Source organism: Corylus avellana, chromosome 3, assembly GCF_965113065.1.
Source record: "Corylus avellana chromosome 3, dhCorAvel1.hap1.2, whole genome shotgun sequence".
NCBI classification, from domain to species: Eukaryota; Viridiplantae; Streptophyta; class Magnoliopsida; order Fagales; family Betulaceae; genus Corylus; species Corylus avellana.
Genome location: NC_142492.1, coordinates 3628370 through 3644032, shown reverse-complemented (window position 1 = coordinate 3644032; position 15663 = coordinate 3628370). Strand labels below are relative to the sequence as shown.

At 36.0% G+C, this 15663-nt stretch overlaps 1 protein-coding gene and 1 pseudogene across 3 annotated transcripts; one reads left to right on the top strand and one right to left on the bottom strand.

Annotated features, from left to right (window-relative positions):
• Positions 1 to 223: 223 nt before the first annotated feature.
• On the bottom strand, positions 224 to 8619 carry LOC132165440 (G-type lectin S-receptor-like serine/threonine-protein kinase At4g27290; annotated as a pseudogene). Its single transcript, XR_015911701.1, has 8 exons — positions 8022 to 8619; positions 2100 to 3004; positions 1859 to 1975; positions 1583 to 1743; positions 1301 to 1511; positions 948 to 1185; positions 720 to 870; positions 224 to 526 (listed from the first exon to the last, which is right to left on the bottom strand). The product of XR_015911701.1 is annotated as a G-type lectin S-receptor-like serine/threonine-protein kinase At4g27290 (transcript).
• Positions 8620 to 11064: 2445 nt separating this feature from the next.
• On the top strand, positions 11065 to 14717 carry LOC132173746 (G-type lectin S-receptor-like serine/threonine-protein kinase At4g27290). Of its 2 annotated transcripts, XM_059585340.2 has the most exons (7): positions 11065 to 12549; positions 12712 to 12828; positions 13205 to 13362; positions 13459 to 13669; positions 13782 to 14019; positions 14094 to 14244; positions 14323 to 14717. In XM_059585340.2, the coding sequence occupies exons 1-7, from the start codon at positions 11253 to 11255 to the stop codon at positions 14608 to 14610; spliced, it is 2460 nt and encodes an 819-aa protein (XP_059441323.2). In that variant the 5' UTR covers positions 11065 to 11252; the 3' UTR covers positions 14611 to 14717. The 2 variants fall into 2 exon arrangements, with proteins under 2 accessions (XP_059441323.2, XP_088370655.1); XM_088514529.1 differs by lacking the exon at positions 12712 to 12828.
• Positions 14718 to 15663: the final 946 nt, after the last annotated feature.

The window sequence follows — 15663 nt, the reverse complement described above, 5'->3', positions numbered from 1 at the left end:
ATTCATTTTCAAACGCATGATATATTCCAAACTCCTGTGTGTAAACACTGTCCACTAGATGAATAAACAACATGAATACAGTAGAAGCAACCTTGCTCTAAGTCAAAGCTATTTACACTTTTCTCTTTTTGACCCTTTTGTCCTAATTATGCTGAAATCAAGATTACATAAATTCTTTGAAAAAAAAAAAAAACTCTCCATTTTCTCTCTCAAGCGACGTTATTTACCGTGCTTCAAGCAATATTGTAATGGTCATTTCATTTGTTGAACAAGTTCCATGTTTGCTAGATGAAGAATTTGCTTCAAGTGAATCTGTAAAGAAACCTGGCTATTTTGGCTTAGGCAATAAAGTCTCACTGCTCAACATTTGAACCACTAACGACATGTTTGGTATATCTTCTGTTCTTTATTGCACACATAACAAGCCCACATGAATGTGTCGTACTACATTAGATAGAGTGCACAAGTCACCTATCAATTCATCAATCAGTTCCATTGGCCTATTTTCAATCCAAAGTTTCCATGCCTGAAAGAAATGAAAACCAAATGTTGTTGGTCCAACTGTCTTCATATTGGCCCATAACTATTAAAAGAGCACCAGAATATATAATAGGGACATCATGTGACCCTCTCTATTGTCAATAAATGCATTGTTAATAAAAAGTTTCCTTAAAAAAAAAAAAAGTAAATTAGTAGGAGTAGCCACTCTTTATGCTTACATGTCCAAGAAGATTACGGTAGTGGTCTGCATGACGAAATCCCATGTTCTTTTTTCCACTCATTATCTCTAATTCTAAAACTCCAAAGTTAAATACATCAGATTTTATTGAGTATTGTCCATGCACCGCATACTCAGGAGACATATAACCACTGCAAAATATCGTTGCAGAAAAAGAAGTTAAAAACAACTAAATTTAACCTATAAAAGAAGTTTAAGCAATACTTACTATGTTCCAATAATCCTACTGGTCTCGGAATCAATTTGATCTCCCCCAAATGACCTAGCCAAGCCAAAGTCCAAAATTTTTGGATTCATATTGTTATCTAGAAGGATATTGCTAGCTTTGAGATCTCTATGTATAATTCTCAGTCTAGAATCTTCATAAAGATAAAGAAGCCCTTTAACAATACCACGAATAATGTTGATGCGCATATGCCAATCCAATAATTTACTCTTTGCTTGATCTGTCCAATCTCACATTTATGTTAGTGCAATCTAAATTCTCAAAAATAAAAAAATAAAAAAACCAATTTCATTGGGACAAAGTGCTTTCAATCAGGTCAAGGACAAGGTTCAAACCAAAAATAAAGGAGTCCAAGCTTTTGTTGGACATGTATTCATAGATTAACATGTTTTCATTTTCTTCGATGCAACAACCAAGAAGCTTCACAAGATTACGGTGTTGAAGTTTGGCAATTAAAATAACTTCATTTTTGAACCCGTTTAGTCCTTATCTAGAACTCTTTGAAAATCTCTTCACAACTATATCTCTCCCTTCTAGCAATGTACCCTGAAACTCAAATAGTCAGTATATTTTGAAAAATAATAAAATATAGCTCGACTAGTTATGTTATCATTTACCTTGTACACAAGTCCAAAGCCACCTTCTCCAAGCTTCCTGATGTTTGAAAAATTATCTGTTGCATTAGCTATGGCAGCCAAATAATCAAATATCGGTAACTCCATATCTTCCTTCCCACATTCATTGTCACCATCCTTCATCTGATTTCCTTTTGTCATTCCTAAAATAACAAGAGATGTATGGGCATTAAAAATCTACTAATTATTTAAACTTCTTAACTATAAATTGACTCTCATGAATTAATTATTATCAGAGTTCATTTCTTACAAACCTACCTTGGTTTCTGAATTTCTTCTTCCATATGTATGAGACTAGTCCAACTATTGTCATTCCCACGACTAGTAATGTTGAGCCAACTATAATTGCTACTAGTTTCTTTTTCTCAAGATGACCTGAAATATCAAAATGTCTAAAAGTCTGAACAAACATATAATCAGCCTGCTTTCACCAATTGAACATTAGCCAAAAGATATTGTTGTCTACATGTCCTATTGTTTAAAATAGAAGAAAAAAAACTAAGACAAAATCCAAAGAGAAAAATAGAAGTGAAATCGTAAATGGCCATCCTTATATAGAGGTCTTACGCACTCTCACCGAGTTCTCTTATATCAACAAGGCTATCAAACCAAAGCAGGCAGCCGCTTCCTACATTCCTGATATCTAAACTTGCATATGCTGTGCAGGAGCAGTTTTTCAAACACATTCCTTCGCATTCCTTGAGGCTCATGCTCTTGTTATACCAGCAAGAAGATGTGTCCGGCAATTTCACCTTCATGCGCTGCTGGAATCCATCTCCGTCATTGCATTCCAAAGGAGTCCTTCGAACACACCCATGAGCCCAATCTGCTGAATCCCAATGTTTTGGAGACTTGGGTAAGAATCCTTCCAAGCATGCACATACAGGAGACTTACTGATGTTGCAGATAGCATATTCACCGCATAACGCATACTTTTCGCACTCATCTGCCTGGGATGTGTAGAAAAGCTGCCAACTCTCCGATCCATCCATACGAATCCTTGCGCAACGCCTGATAGGTTTTGCACAAATCTTGAGAAAATAGAATTCTTTAGGATATTGTAAATTAATAGACCTCCTTCTCATTCACCACCAACTCATCCTCAAATACAGGATTCGATCTTAAGTCTTAACCCATAATATCCTGTAAGATGAAGGCCATTCCATGACCCTGCTCTAGCCTTTATTTAATCTCCCTTCCTATAAACCAGTTGGGGAAGCCCACGAGGATCTATCCGCATTGAATACTCACCTTGACCCGGATCTTCTGTGCTCTTCCATGATGAAATAAACCTATCAAGACCAGTTTCTAAATTCCATCCAAGCTTCATATCCGGAAGGAATGTGTCACATGGATAATCAAAACTCTGCCACATAAACTTCTGCGCGTCATCAACATTCCCATCTGTTAGTTCTTGTGTTGGCTTAATTCAGTTCCAAAATGTAGATGCTACTGTTCACGGCTCAAACACTGATATAGAATGCTCAGAATCCAATCTGCACCGTTCATAATGTAGATTCATGTGTTATGAACGTCCCTGCAAAATTTCAGCTCAATCGGACCACAAACGCCCATCGATCGGAGTTGTTGATGAAGACTGGACAGTCCGGGTCCGGACCTCCAGAATCCGGGTCCGGACCCCATTTCCAGAAACTTGATTTTTCAAGCAGGGTCCGGACCTCAATTCCCCGGGTCCGGACCCCAGTTCCCGAAAGTGCATTTTATGAGGCATGTCCGGACCTCAGATCTGCAGGGTCCGGACCTGGCTGACTTATTAGGTTTATTTTCTATTTAAACACGATTTTGCTACATTTAGACGTACGTATTTTTCGAGAGCAAAATCATAGAGCTTAGAGAGAGATATTGTTCTAGATTATTTGAGAAGGGATTAAATACGTGAAGCCAATCGGAGTTCCGGTGAAAGGAAATCTTATAGAAGAATTGTGCCAGATGTTCTGGAAAGGGCTACTGCGGTAGAAGTCAAGTGGGTCGCTTGTCGTGTACAAGGAAGAGTAAATTGCAAAGGTTTTGTAATTCTTCTTGTATTCCTTATTCTTCTTATAGTGGATTGATTTCCTGGGTTTGGCTGCCCCGGAGAGGTTTTACATTTAGAGAGTTCTCTAAATGGTTTCCTCTTCGTAACCAAATATCTGTGTTCTTGATTTTCATTACATATCTGTATTTGGTTGATTATTGATTGTTAGGTCAGATCTTATTCCGCTTAATATTTGTGAATCACCTAGACATTTGAATAGGTGTCGTTTGGAGTCGTTTTAGAATTTTCAATTGGTATCAGAGCGGGTTCACTCTGTGAAGGATTTATTTCCTGAGTATGATCCGAGACTCCATATCAAATGTCTCTTACGGTTGCTCCTAATTCTCTTCCCGTCTTTGACGGAACAAATTATACGCTTTGGAAAATTCGTATGAGAGCTTATTTTAAATCCATTAATGTTTGGCATATTGTTGAATCTGGATGGACACGTCCAGACAAAGCAATTGCTGAATGGACAACGGAGGAAAAGAATAATGCTACTGCGAATGACAAAGCTATAAATGCTATTTACATCTCTGTTTCAAATGAGGAATTTTCTAGAATTTCTAGATGTGAAATAGCTAAGGAAGCCTGGGAAACTTTAGAAATCACACATGAAGGAACTAAGGTTGTTAGAACTTCAAAAATTCAAATGTTGGTTTCTCAGTTTGAGGAGATTAGAATGCAGGAAGATGAAACTTTTGATGAATTTTATTCAAAGCTTAGTGCCATTAGAAACTCTACCATTAATTTGGGAAAGAAAATGAATGATGCTAAAGTGGTGAAAAAAATCTTAAGATCTTTGCCTGAGAGGTTTATTCCCCAAATTGCTGCTGTACAACAGAGCAAAGACTTAGATACTATGAGAGTAGAAGAACTTGTAGGTTCCCTTCAGACCTTTGAGCTAATTCTTCCTAAACACAAGAATACCAAAAATATTGCTCTTAAGGCAAAAAATGTTAAGGTTGACTCTTGTGGTTCATCTGATGAGGATTTTGGAAATGAGGAAGAAATTGCTATATTTGCTAAGAAGTTTAGGAAATTCTTTAGAGCCAAGAAAGAAAATTTTAGAAATAGCAATTCACAATTTTCTGAGAAATCTAGAAATGAGAATGTTGAGAAAGGAAAGTCATCTAGAGGTATCAAGTGTCACGAATGTGGTGGACATGGGCATATTCGTGTTGACTGTGCTAACTTGAGAAAGTCAAATGGCAAGGCATTTAATGTGACTCAAAGTGATGAGTCAGACAAGGATGATGCTGAACATGGAGTTAATTACTTAGCACTTGGAGTTAGTTATGAGAGTGAGCATGAGAATAGTGAGTGTAATTCTCAAGACAAACAAGGTGTGTCCGATAATGATTCGGAAGAAGAAGATGATTTGCAAAATGCTTATAATAATCTCTTTGTAGAATACACTAAACTGAAAAAGCTGAATAAGCAGCAATTGAAGAAACTCAATGAGGTTAATCTTGAAAATGATCAACTTTCTGTCACCTTAACTGATTCTCTTGCTACTCATAATACTTTGATGTCTGAAAATCAAATGCTAATTGCCAAAGTGAAATCCTTAGAGAATGAACTGAATGAATCAAAGAATCATTTAACAAAATTCTCTAGTGAAAAGCTAAATCAAATGCTACATAATCAGAAACATTCGTTTGATAGAACTGGATTGGGTTTTGATAAATCTACTATTTTATCTACTAATGTTGCTTCTTCTTCAAAGATGATTTTTGTGAAACCAGTGAACAAAGAAGATAGCTTGGCTGAAAAGAAGGTAATTTCTCCTCAAATTTCCAAAGGTGGAAAAGGTAAGGGAACTCTAACTGATTCCTATATGTCTAGTTCTAAGTCGAGAAGTATGCACATGTTAAGGAACCAACCTTCTCAAAGGTTTATTCCTACGTGTCATAACTGTGGTAAGATTGGACATATTCGTCCTAAGTGTTTTCAGCTTAACAGTCATGAGCCTAAAAGAGAATATTTCCATTCTAGAAATAGTTATGAGAAATTATTCAACATGATGAGAGACGTAGTAACACGGTTAGATGTCTTGGATAAGAGTCACACAGTTGTCCTTGATGTGAAGAAAGTTTGGGTCAAGAAGATTAATACCATTCACCCATTGAGGGGGAGTGGTAATGGACTCACCTAGATTAGGTGGGCACATAGACCATGCCTAGAAATTGAGCATATTGATATTTGTCTATAGCTGTTCTAGGGCATTTTTTTCTTAATTTTTGTTTGCTTTGTTTTTATTTTCTTTGATTATTTTTTATTCTTTTAGATTGTTTTAATTGTTAGATACTCAGTTTCTCATGTCTTGTGCTCAAATGAATATTTTACATATGAGTGGGGTCAATATTTCTGCAATTTACATCTATTGCTCCATATGTTTCTGATATACCTTGTTTTTCTGAAGACTGTTAAAGGAGTAAGAGTCAGTTTTTCTCATGTTCGAATTTGTGCACTTTTTGCCCCCATTAGGTTTAGATTTTTGTTATATGTTTGGGAATTTGGAGCAAGCATTTTGCTTGGAAGATAAGTAGTGTCAGTTCTATCCACTTGACCAACTCGTTAGTTGAACCTAGCTCCTAAAAAATTCCACCATTTTCCAAAAAAAAAAAAAAAAAAAAAAAAAAAAAAAAGGGCATAAAATAAGCTCAGATGATTTCATTTTGCTTCTGTCTGTCCCTAAAGAAAGAATCAGTGATCAAATCATTGCGGAAATAGATGATTACTAAAGGACATGGTAAAAGAAAATGATCAGTCTCAGGGGGAGTGTATCGGATGAGGGAATCTAGGTCCTAACATTATAAGGTTTTACTGTGGTTTGAATCAGACTGCTGGTCTTCCTTTACAAAATGTCTGCCTAGATTTACTTTTCATTGATGAAATCTTAGTTAATGGGAGTACTCACACACTACACCATCACATGAGATTTCTGATTATTGCCTACTTGACTGCATTCACAGACCAAGGTTGTGTCATGCATATGGTACATTTACGGTGTAAGTGTAGCTTGTTGATCACTCCGAATTGTTCAGATATTCATACGAGCATGCATGATCTATTGCTTATCTATACAAGTTTTCTTTGGTGTTTTGTTTTTTTTTTTTTTCTTTGGTGTTTTCTTTGGTGTTTTGTTTTGCTTTTGGATATTCATTGTGCAATACATGAGTCATTGATGTGTTATCATGTGTGTTCATTTAACTTTTAAAGGGGGAGAAACATGCTTTGCATTTCCAGTTTCCTGTTGTTAATTGAGTCATACATTGAGGGGGAGTTTTGCTGATGTTTCTTTATAATCACGCATCATTTTTTTTCATGAGTTTTATTTATGTCTTCTTGTTCCACATATGCCTTGATGTATTTTGTGAAGTGTTTCAGGAAACATGAAGACCTTTTGTCATTCTGTGACAAAAAGAGGGAGTAAATATGGGGAGATGATGGGATTGGCTCGACATTTTGGTTTTGTCACTGAATTGCCAAAGGGGGAGTTTGTTAGTTCTTGTGTTGGCTTAATTCAGTTCCAAAATGCAGATGCTACTGTTCACGGCTCAAACACTGATATAGAATGCTCAGAATCCAATCTGCACCGTTCATAATGTAGATTCATGTGTTATGAACGTCCCTGCAAAATTTCAGCTCAATCGGACCACAAACGCCCATCGATCGGAGTTGTTGATGAAGACTGGACAGTCCGGGTCCGGACCTCCAGAATCCGGGTCCGGACCCCATTTCCAGAAACTTGATTTTTCAAGCAGGGTCCGGACCTCAATTCCCCGGGTCCGGACCCCAGTTCCCGAAAGTGCATTTTATGAGGCATGTCCGGACCTCAGATCTGCAGGGTCCGGACCTGGCTGACTTATTAGGTTTATTTTCTATTTAAACACGATTTTGCTACATTTAGACGTACGTATTTTTCGAGAGCAAAATCATAGAGCTTAGAGAGAGATATTGTTCTAGATTATTTGAGAAGGGATTAAATACGTGAAGCCAATCGGAGTTCCGGTGAAAGGAAATCTTATAGAAGAATTGTGCCAGATGTTCTGGAAAGGGCTACTGCGGTAGAAGTCAAGTGAGTCGCTTGTCGTGTACAAGGAAGAGTAAATTGCAAAGGTTTTGTAATTCTTCTTGTATTCCTTATTCTTCTTATAGTGGATTGATTTCCTGGGTTTGGCTGCCCCGGAGAGGTTTTACATTTAGAGAGTTCTCTAAATGGTTTCCTCTTCGTAACCAAATATCTGTGTTCTTGATTTTCATTACATATCTGTATTTGGTTGATTATTGATTGTTAGGTCAGATCTTATTCCGCTTAATATTTGTGAATCACCTAGACATTTGAATAGGTGTCGTTTGGAGTCGTTTTAGAATTTTCACCATCTTTGACAACAAGATTTCCAGTGTCCAAGAGCTGTGCAACTGAATTTTGTGGGGTTGTTGATGTATTAGATGACCAAACAGTACCATTGGAGCTATTAAGAAGCACAAGAACTCCATCATCGGTGACCTTTAAAACTCCTGAGCGATCGCTAAGCGAAGCGACTCTGTTGGCTACCCATACAACTGTCACCGGAGATTTCATGTACCAAATTCCCACATATCGGCTTTTGGAATTACCTGGGCTGAAGAATCCCAATTGAAATTGTCCGCCAGCCGAAACTAAAGTTCCACCGTCTCTGAGAGATTGAGTTGGAGTGATAGTGTCAAGTGAAATGGAGATTCTAAACAGAGAGAAGACAGAGTATAAGACAAAAAGATGAGTAAAAGCTTCCATTGATTTTCTTATTCGGAGACAGTAGTATATCCACAGAAGAATAGATTTAAGCAGCCAGAGAGCCCATTATAAGTTGTTTCCGAAGACAAAATTACTTGGAGTTGGAAACCATGATTCTCCAGAACCACAGAGAGAGAAAGAAAGATACGAAAATGGAGTCTTCAGTCAGGTGGCGCAGGCTCTTCGAATCGACGTTGCTGATTTCTCCAAAAACCAACACAGAGAGATATAAAACGAAAGTGAAAACCACGCAGCTTCTCGATTTTTTTTAGTCTTTACTGATCCTGACACCTTACCAGCTTCTTCCTTTTTTTTTTTTTTGTTTTTCAAAATGTATTTCCTTTCTACAAATTTGAACTCAGGAAGCCTGCTTCTCCCATCTTATCTGAAACTGAAAGTGATCAAAAGTCGTTCATGGGGGCCCAAGATTGCAAAAACCGCATGCTATGCTAACAAAAGGAATTATTAATAACTCCTGAGGCTGAGGGCAGTCAAGTCACTGGGGTGGTTGGAACTCTCCATCAAAAGTCAAAGTCGGTGGATTATGTTGAAGTTTTTGAAGAGCTCAGGTAGCTTTCTGGACTCAGATATTTCCAAATACTGATATTTTTTAAATAAATTAAATTCTAATGTTAATTTGTCTTGCATGGGATTAATTGTATGATCGAGGAGAAGAAAGGTGACCCTCCGTTTTACATTAAAAATATGAATATTAAGTTTTATATTAATTGTTTTCAGGTAAAATTAAGCTTTAAAAATAATTTTAAAAAATCTAATTATAACTTAATTAATTATTTTGATGTAATATTACATATACTTTCATAAAGAAGTTACAATTATTGTTGATTTAACTTGGTATCAATCAACTTCTCTCTTAATTTTAAAGGAAGAAAGAAGAAAAATCTCTCGTGGCTTTCCGTCACTATCAATCAACTTCTCCATTTAAGCGGATTTCCATTTTCCTTTTGCTGATCATTTGGAACTCGTGGTAGGATCAGCGAATCGGGGCCAATATATGTCTGTATAGGGAAGAAGTTTTCTCAAAGAACAAGTCTAAAAATAACATATTCTTATCTTATTTCATTATTAGTTTACTATATTGACATAGTATTGTCAATTTATTATTGATTTTTTTATTTATTTATTAAGATTAATCTAAAGATATATAGACAATGCCAAAGCAATATAGTAGGATGGTGATAGAATAAAAATATTACTCTTTCATGAAATGTTGAATTTTCAGTCTGCCAATCAATGTTAGATAAAGAAACAAACTGGTTTTTATAAATTATCCTAATAAAGTGATATGCATTATTAAAACATGGGAGAATCACATTTTTTTTAATAGCATGTGTTTTTGGCTCATGATGTAAACAATTGCTGACCTTCTCATGGCCTATGTAACACTCTAGCTCATGTATACTATAAAGGTATTTATTTACATTGGCCTCAACAAATTAGCTTTTTGGCTATTTTAACTAGCAATGTAACAAAAAAATGCTCCACATCTCGTTCAATAAAATGACTGAGAATTCGTTAAGCTGCTACAGTGCTCAGCAAAGCTCAACAAATCTTTATTTATATGAGTAATAAAAGTAATGTTGCTCTCTCTCTCTTCCCTTGGGATAGAAAAAATAGATAAATAAATAATATTTTTTTAAAAAAAATGAAAGTAAATAGCTATTATATTGAGTCGGATGTAAGTGATTTGAAAAAGTGGATAGCTAAAATAGAAAAATATGTTTTTTAACTAAATATTTGTTGAGCCGGATGTAACTGTTCCAAGCTAAGAGCAGTAACAAAACATTTCTTAAACTATATTCTCTTTCTACAACAGATTTTGATGATCTTCCCTAAATCAAGAGAAAGTTACACTGCTATAGTGCTATCTAAAACTCTACCCAATTCTCACTTTTCTTTTCTTTTTTTCTTTTTTTTTTTTTTCTTTTTTTTTTAGATTAATGAACAATTTTATAAAAGGAAACCGAAAGTTTACAAAACTATAACTATTTCTCTCAAAACTCTAACAATTTTGTCAATGGACCCAAAAAAAAGCCCCCAAACTATTTATCTCAACTTCAACTCCAACATTCTTACATTTTACACTACATCAATCACATTTTACTACTATTCAAATAAAAAAATTATTACAATTTTTTTTTTTTTCACTTTTCCATATCAAACATTTTTAATTTTTTCACACATCCAGGTCACTTTTTTTTTTTTTTTTTAAGCCATTAGCAAACACAAAACATAGAACCAGCTACAAAAAATAGCAACCAACAAAAGTACTCGAATACCCTCACGGTGTGTTTGTTAAAGGGTTTTGGTCCATAGTAAAAAATTGATTGATGTAAAAAAATAATAATAATAAAAATAAAAAAATAAAAAAGAAAAAGTAACGATATTTTTTTAAAAAGAAAAAAAAAAGTGAAATAGTAAAAATGTTTGGTATTGAAAAAAAAAAAAAAAAAAAAAAAAGTGGTGAAATGAATAGTATGAAAAAAAAAAAAAAAAGGTGGGGGTGGGGGGGAAGGGGCGGCCTTAATGCCTTATACCTTCAATGTCTACCGCCAACTTAACCTATACAAGTCTCTATACGACAAAACAAAAAGCTTTTTGGGGCAACAGTGCAGCAGTGCCTGTGATGACTTTTGTGATTTTTCTGTGCCGTTACAAGCGGGATGATAGCTGCCTTAATAATGGCCGGGTGGTTCACAATACTGACTTGCCACGTGCTTTAAGTTTGATGCTTTTCTTAATTGCTCCTTATTGTGGCTCTCAACTCTCTAAATTTCAAATTCTAAAGCAAAAATCTCTGGTTTTACAAACTAATGGACTTTTATGTTTTTATGTTAATGGGTGCCAACATACTTCTTATCTTCTCAGGATTCTCCAACAGTATTGCAGCTGATACCATCACTCAATCCCAGTCCATCAGTGAAGGCAGGACCTTGGTTTCCAAAGATGGAAGCTTTGAACTGGGATTCTTCAGTCCAGGCGGGAGTTCTGACTACCGTTACTTGGGAATTTGGTACAAGAATATCCCAGTTAGAACTGTTGTTTGGGTAGCAAATCGACACAAACCAATCAAAGACTTGTCTGGTGCGTTGATGATAAACAACAGATCAAAAAATCTTGTTCTGCTCAGCCAGAATACTAGTGTTGTTGTCTGGTCGGCAAATTCGACAAAAGAAGCTTCCAGTCCAATTGCACAGCTTTTAGATGATGGAAATCTTGTTCTAAGAGATGGGAAAGATGAAAATCCAGAAAACTATTTGTGGCAGAGCTTTGACTATCCTTGTGATACTCTGTTACCGGGGATGAAGCTTGGATGGGACTTGAAGAAAGGTCTTGACCGGCGTTTATCCGCATGGAAGAACATGGATGACCCATCTCCTGGAGATTTCACCTGGGGAATACAACTAACTAACTACCCTGAAGCAGTTATGTGGAAGGGCTCGGAGAAATTCTACAGGAGTGGCCCATGGAATGGCCTTCGATTCAGTGGCGCACCAGAGTTAAAGGCCAACCCAGTTTTTGAGTTCAAATTTGTTTCCAATGAGAATGAGGTATTCTACACATACCAACTCATAAATAAATCAGTAATCACAAGAATGGTTATGAACCAGACCAACTACTCCCGTCAACGCTTCATATGGATCGAAGCAGATTCAAGATGGAGCCCGTATGCATCTGTGCCAAGAGACAATTGTGACAGTTACAACCTTTGTGGTGCCTATGGAAATTGTATTATCGGTGAGTCACCCGTCTGTCAATGTTTGAAAGGCTTCCGGTCTAAATCACCAGAAACATGGAACCCAGAGGAATGGTCTCAAGGATGTGTGCGCACTACTCAGTTGAGCTGCCAAGATGAAGATACTACAGATGGGTTTATTAAATTTTCTGGGCTCAAATTGCCGGATACTACAAACTCTTGGGTCAACAGAAGTATGAATCTTAAGGAATGCAGGATCAAATGCTTGAGCAACTGTTCCTGTATGGCTTATACAAATTCAGATATCAGAGGAGAAGGTAGTGGCTGCGCCATCTGGTATGGCGATCTAATCGATATCAGACAGATTCAAGGTGGGCAGGATCTATATATTCGAATGCCGGCTTCAGAATTAGGTATGAAGCCATTTTCGATGCTAATCATTTGTGTTTTTGCATAATTGAGCCTATTTTATTGCAACAAGATTATGATTTTGTCTTGCCATAGCTTCTTTTTAAATCATTCGACTGAGTCTTGACTTAATTTTCTTTGATATGTATTGCATACCAACCATGAAGAGGGGGGTGAGCATAAGAGAATGGTGGTGATAGTGATATATGTAGTTGCCTCTGCCATAGTTTCTGGGATGCTAGTAATTGCCTATTTCATATGCAGAAGCAGGACAAAGTTTAGAGGTAATGTTAGTTTCTCCAACTTCCAGACATCCTATTGCCATATATGAAGCAGCAGAAGATCGAGATTAGTCTGGTTTTTGTTGCTGTTTACAGAGCCCTTGTATTTAATCATTTTTTTTTTTTTTTTGGCATTATAATGATATACTTTTTCTTCTTTCCTGCACAATAACTTGCCTCTCAAACAATTATTTGAGCCATAATCGAAAAGATGAGCCATTTTCTATTTTTTTGTCCTGAGCTATTAGCCTTTTTCTAAATGGCTCTTAATCAGATCATGGTTCTGGCTGAACTACTCTGTACTCATTCCAAACTTATGAGTTAAAGTTACCCGAATCTGATTTCCTGTGTGATGTGAACACCATTTTTCTTTTATCAGAGAAAATGGAGAGCAATGTGAGAATAGATCAGCGCATTGAAGAGGGAAAAGAAGACCTGGAGCTCCCCCTCTTTGACCTAGCTACTATAGCTAATGCCACCAACAACTTTTCAATTGACAATAAGCTTGGGGAAGGTGGTTTTGGAGTTGTATACAGGGTAACCTACAACATACTAGTTTGAGGACCCTAAAGAAAAAAGCTGCACTCATTGTATTTAGTATATGGTAATCTTACTGAATTTGTGAATTTCCAGGGTACACTAGAAGATGGACAACAAATTGCAGTGAAGAGGCTTTCTAGAAGTTCGGGACAAGGATTGAATGAGTTCAAAAATGAAGTTATATTGATCGCCAAACTTCAGCACCGAAATCTTGTTAGACTTCTTGGTTTTTCCATTCAAGGAGAGGAGAAAATGCTAATCTACGAATATATGACCAACAAGAGCTTGGATTTCTTCATTTTTGGTTTGAATTCCTCATAATATATTAATTTTAGCCAAATATGCAACTACTTCTTACTTTCTGTTTTATAGTTCAAGGTGGACAATGGATTTAACATAAATGATAAACTTTCCAGATCAAGCAAAAGGTAAAGTTTTGGACTGGTCCAAACGCTTCAATATTATCTGCGGTCTTGCACGTGGGCTTCTCTACCTTCACGAAGATTCTAGATTGAGGATTATTCATAGGGATCTCAAAGCAAGTAACGTGTTACTTGATAGCGAGATGAACCCAAAAATCTCAGATTTTGGTATGGCTAAAACCTTCGGAGGAGACCAGACCGAAGGAAATACAAACAGAGTTGTTGGAACCTAGTAAGTGCAATTTAGCATGCTCCACATACAATTTTTTCTAATCAATAAGTCTCATTCTTGATGGTTTTCTGCAGTGGTTATATGGCACCCGAGTATGCCATTGATGGGCTTTTCTCAGTAAAGTCCGATGTCTTTAGCTTTGGGATATTATTGCTGGAGATAGTAAGTGGAAAGAAAAATCGGGGGTTTCACAATCCAGACCACAGTCTTAACCTTATTGGACATGTGAGTGTTCCTAAGAGTTACATTTATATTTTAATCTTAATAGACAATGAATGACAGGAAAGTTGCAAAATGTTTTAGGCATGGAAATTGTGGCAAGAAGGCAGACCATTAGAACTGATTGATACATGTTTAGAGGACTCCTGCACTGCATCACAGATATTGCATTGCATCCATGTCAGTCTCTTATGTGTGCAGCTGCATCCTGAGGATAGGCCAAGCATGTCGTCTGTGGTTATGATGTTGGCAAGTGAGAGCTCATTGCCTGAACCTAAAGAACCTGGTTTCATTTTGGGAAAAAATTCACTCAAGCTCGACCAATTCTCTTCAACAAATGAGATAACTGTTACGAGGTTAGAGGCTCGATAGTAAATCATTCTAGTATTTGTATTGTAGTCTGCATATTCTATAAACAATATTGTTCATCTGTAAATTTGAACTTCACTGTTATTTGGTTTACTTTTTGACATGCTTCATTTGCACTACTCTTTTCTTCGGACACATAATGATCTAACCGGATGAAAGGATGAAAAAGAGACATAGAATTAAAGTAGTTTGACATATGGTTTACATTCACACGTCAAGGCATTTTCTTGAATACATTTTTCCTTGATCATCTAATTATATATAAGACTATTTATAGAGAAAGAGTCTAAACGCTACACATCTCTTCTACTTATAAAACAACAATAAATTTAATTTACACAAATCATCTTGTAGCTCTTAAGTTCTTGTAACTTTTGTTTCAATAGTTTTTGTCTGAATTAACCCGATTTTTATGCTCAACTAGGATTTCGACCTATATCTCTCTATCAAATGAATAGAAGCATGATATTTAGCTCTACAAGATCCCTTAATTTCACAAATTCCAAACCCTATAAGCTCATTATTCTCAATCAGTAACATCCATCCGTTATTGAACATTCCTGAAAGTAAATATAATCGTTTAGTTACACAATTAAGTTATCAACTTAATTCGAAAAAAAAAAAAAAAGAAAAAAAAAAGTTATCAACTTGAAGCAATTAAAATCCAAGCTAGAACCGAAATCCCCAACTTCCATGTATAAAAAATCATAATCCTCAAATTGTTTCAAAGTAATTGTAAACCCATTACAATTTGAATGAATCTACATGTAATTCTTCTAACATCTATAAACAAGATACATTCATCAATTTTGAAATATGAAAGTACCCCAATTTCAGCATTTTAGAACCCTAGTTTTGCAATTCCTCAATTCATAATAATGTAGCTTGAATTTTTTTTAAGTTGACACCATAAAATGAAAGAACACGTCATAAAACATGCCTCTATGTGATCAATTGAAGGAAAAAAGTAATCTTACTTAGGTCGGGTCGGGCGTCATCAACGGGTTTGGCTGAAATTTAAGTTTTCTGGCGAGTTTTATGAAAGATTTTATAACG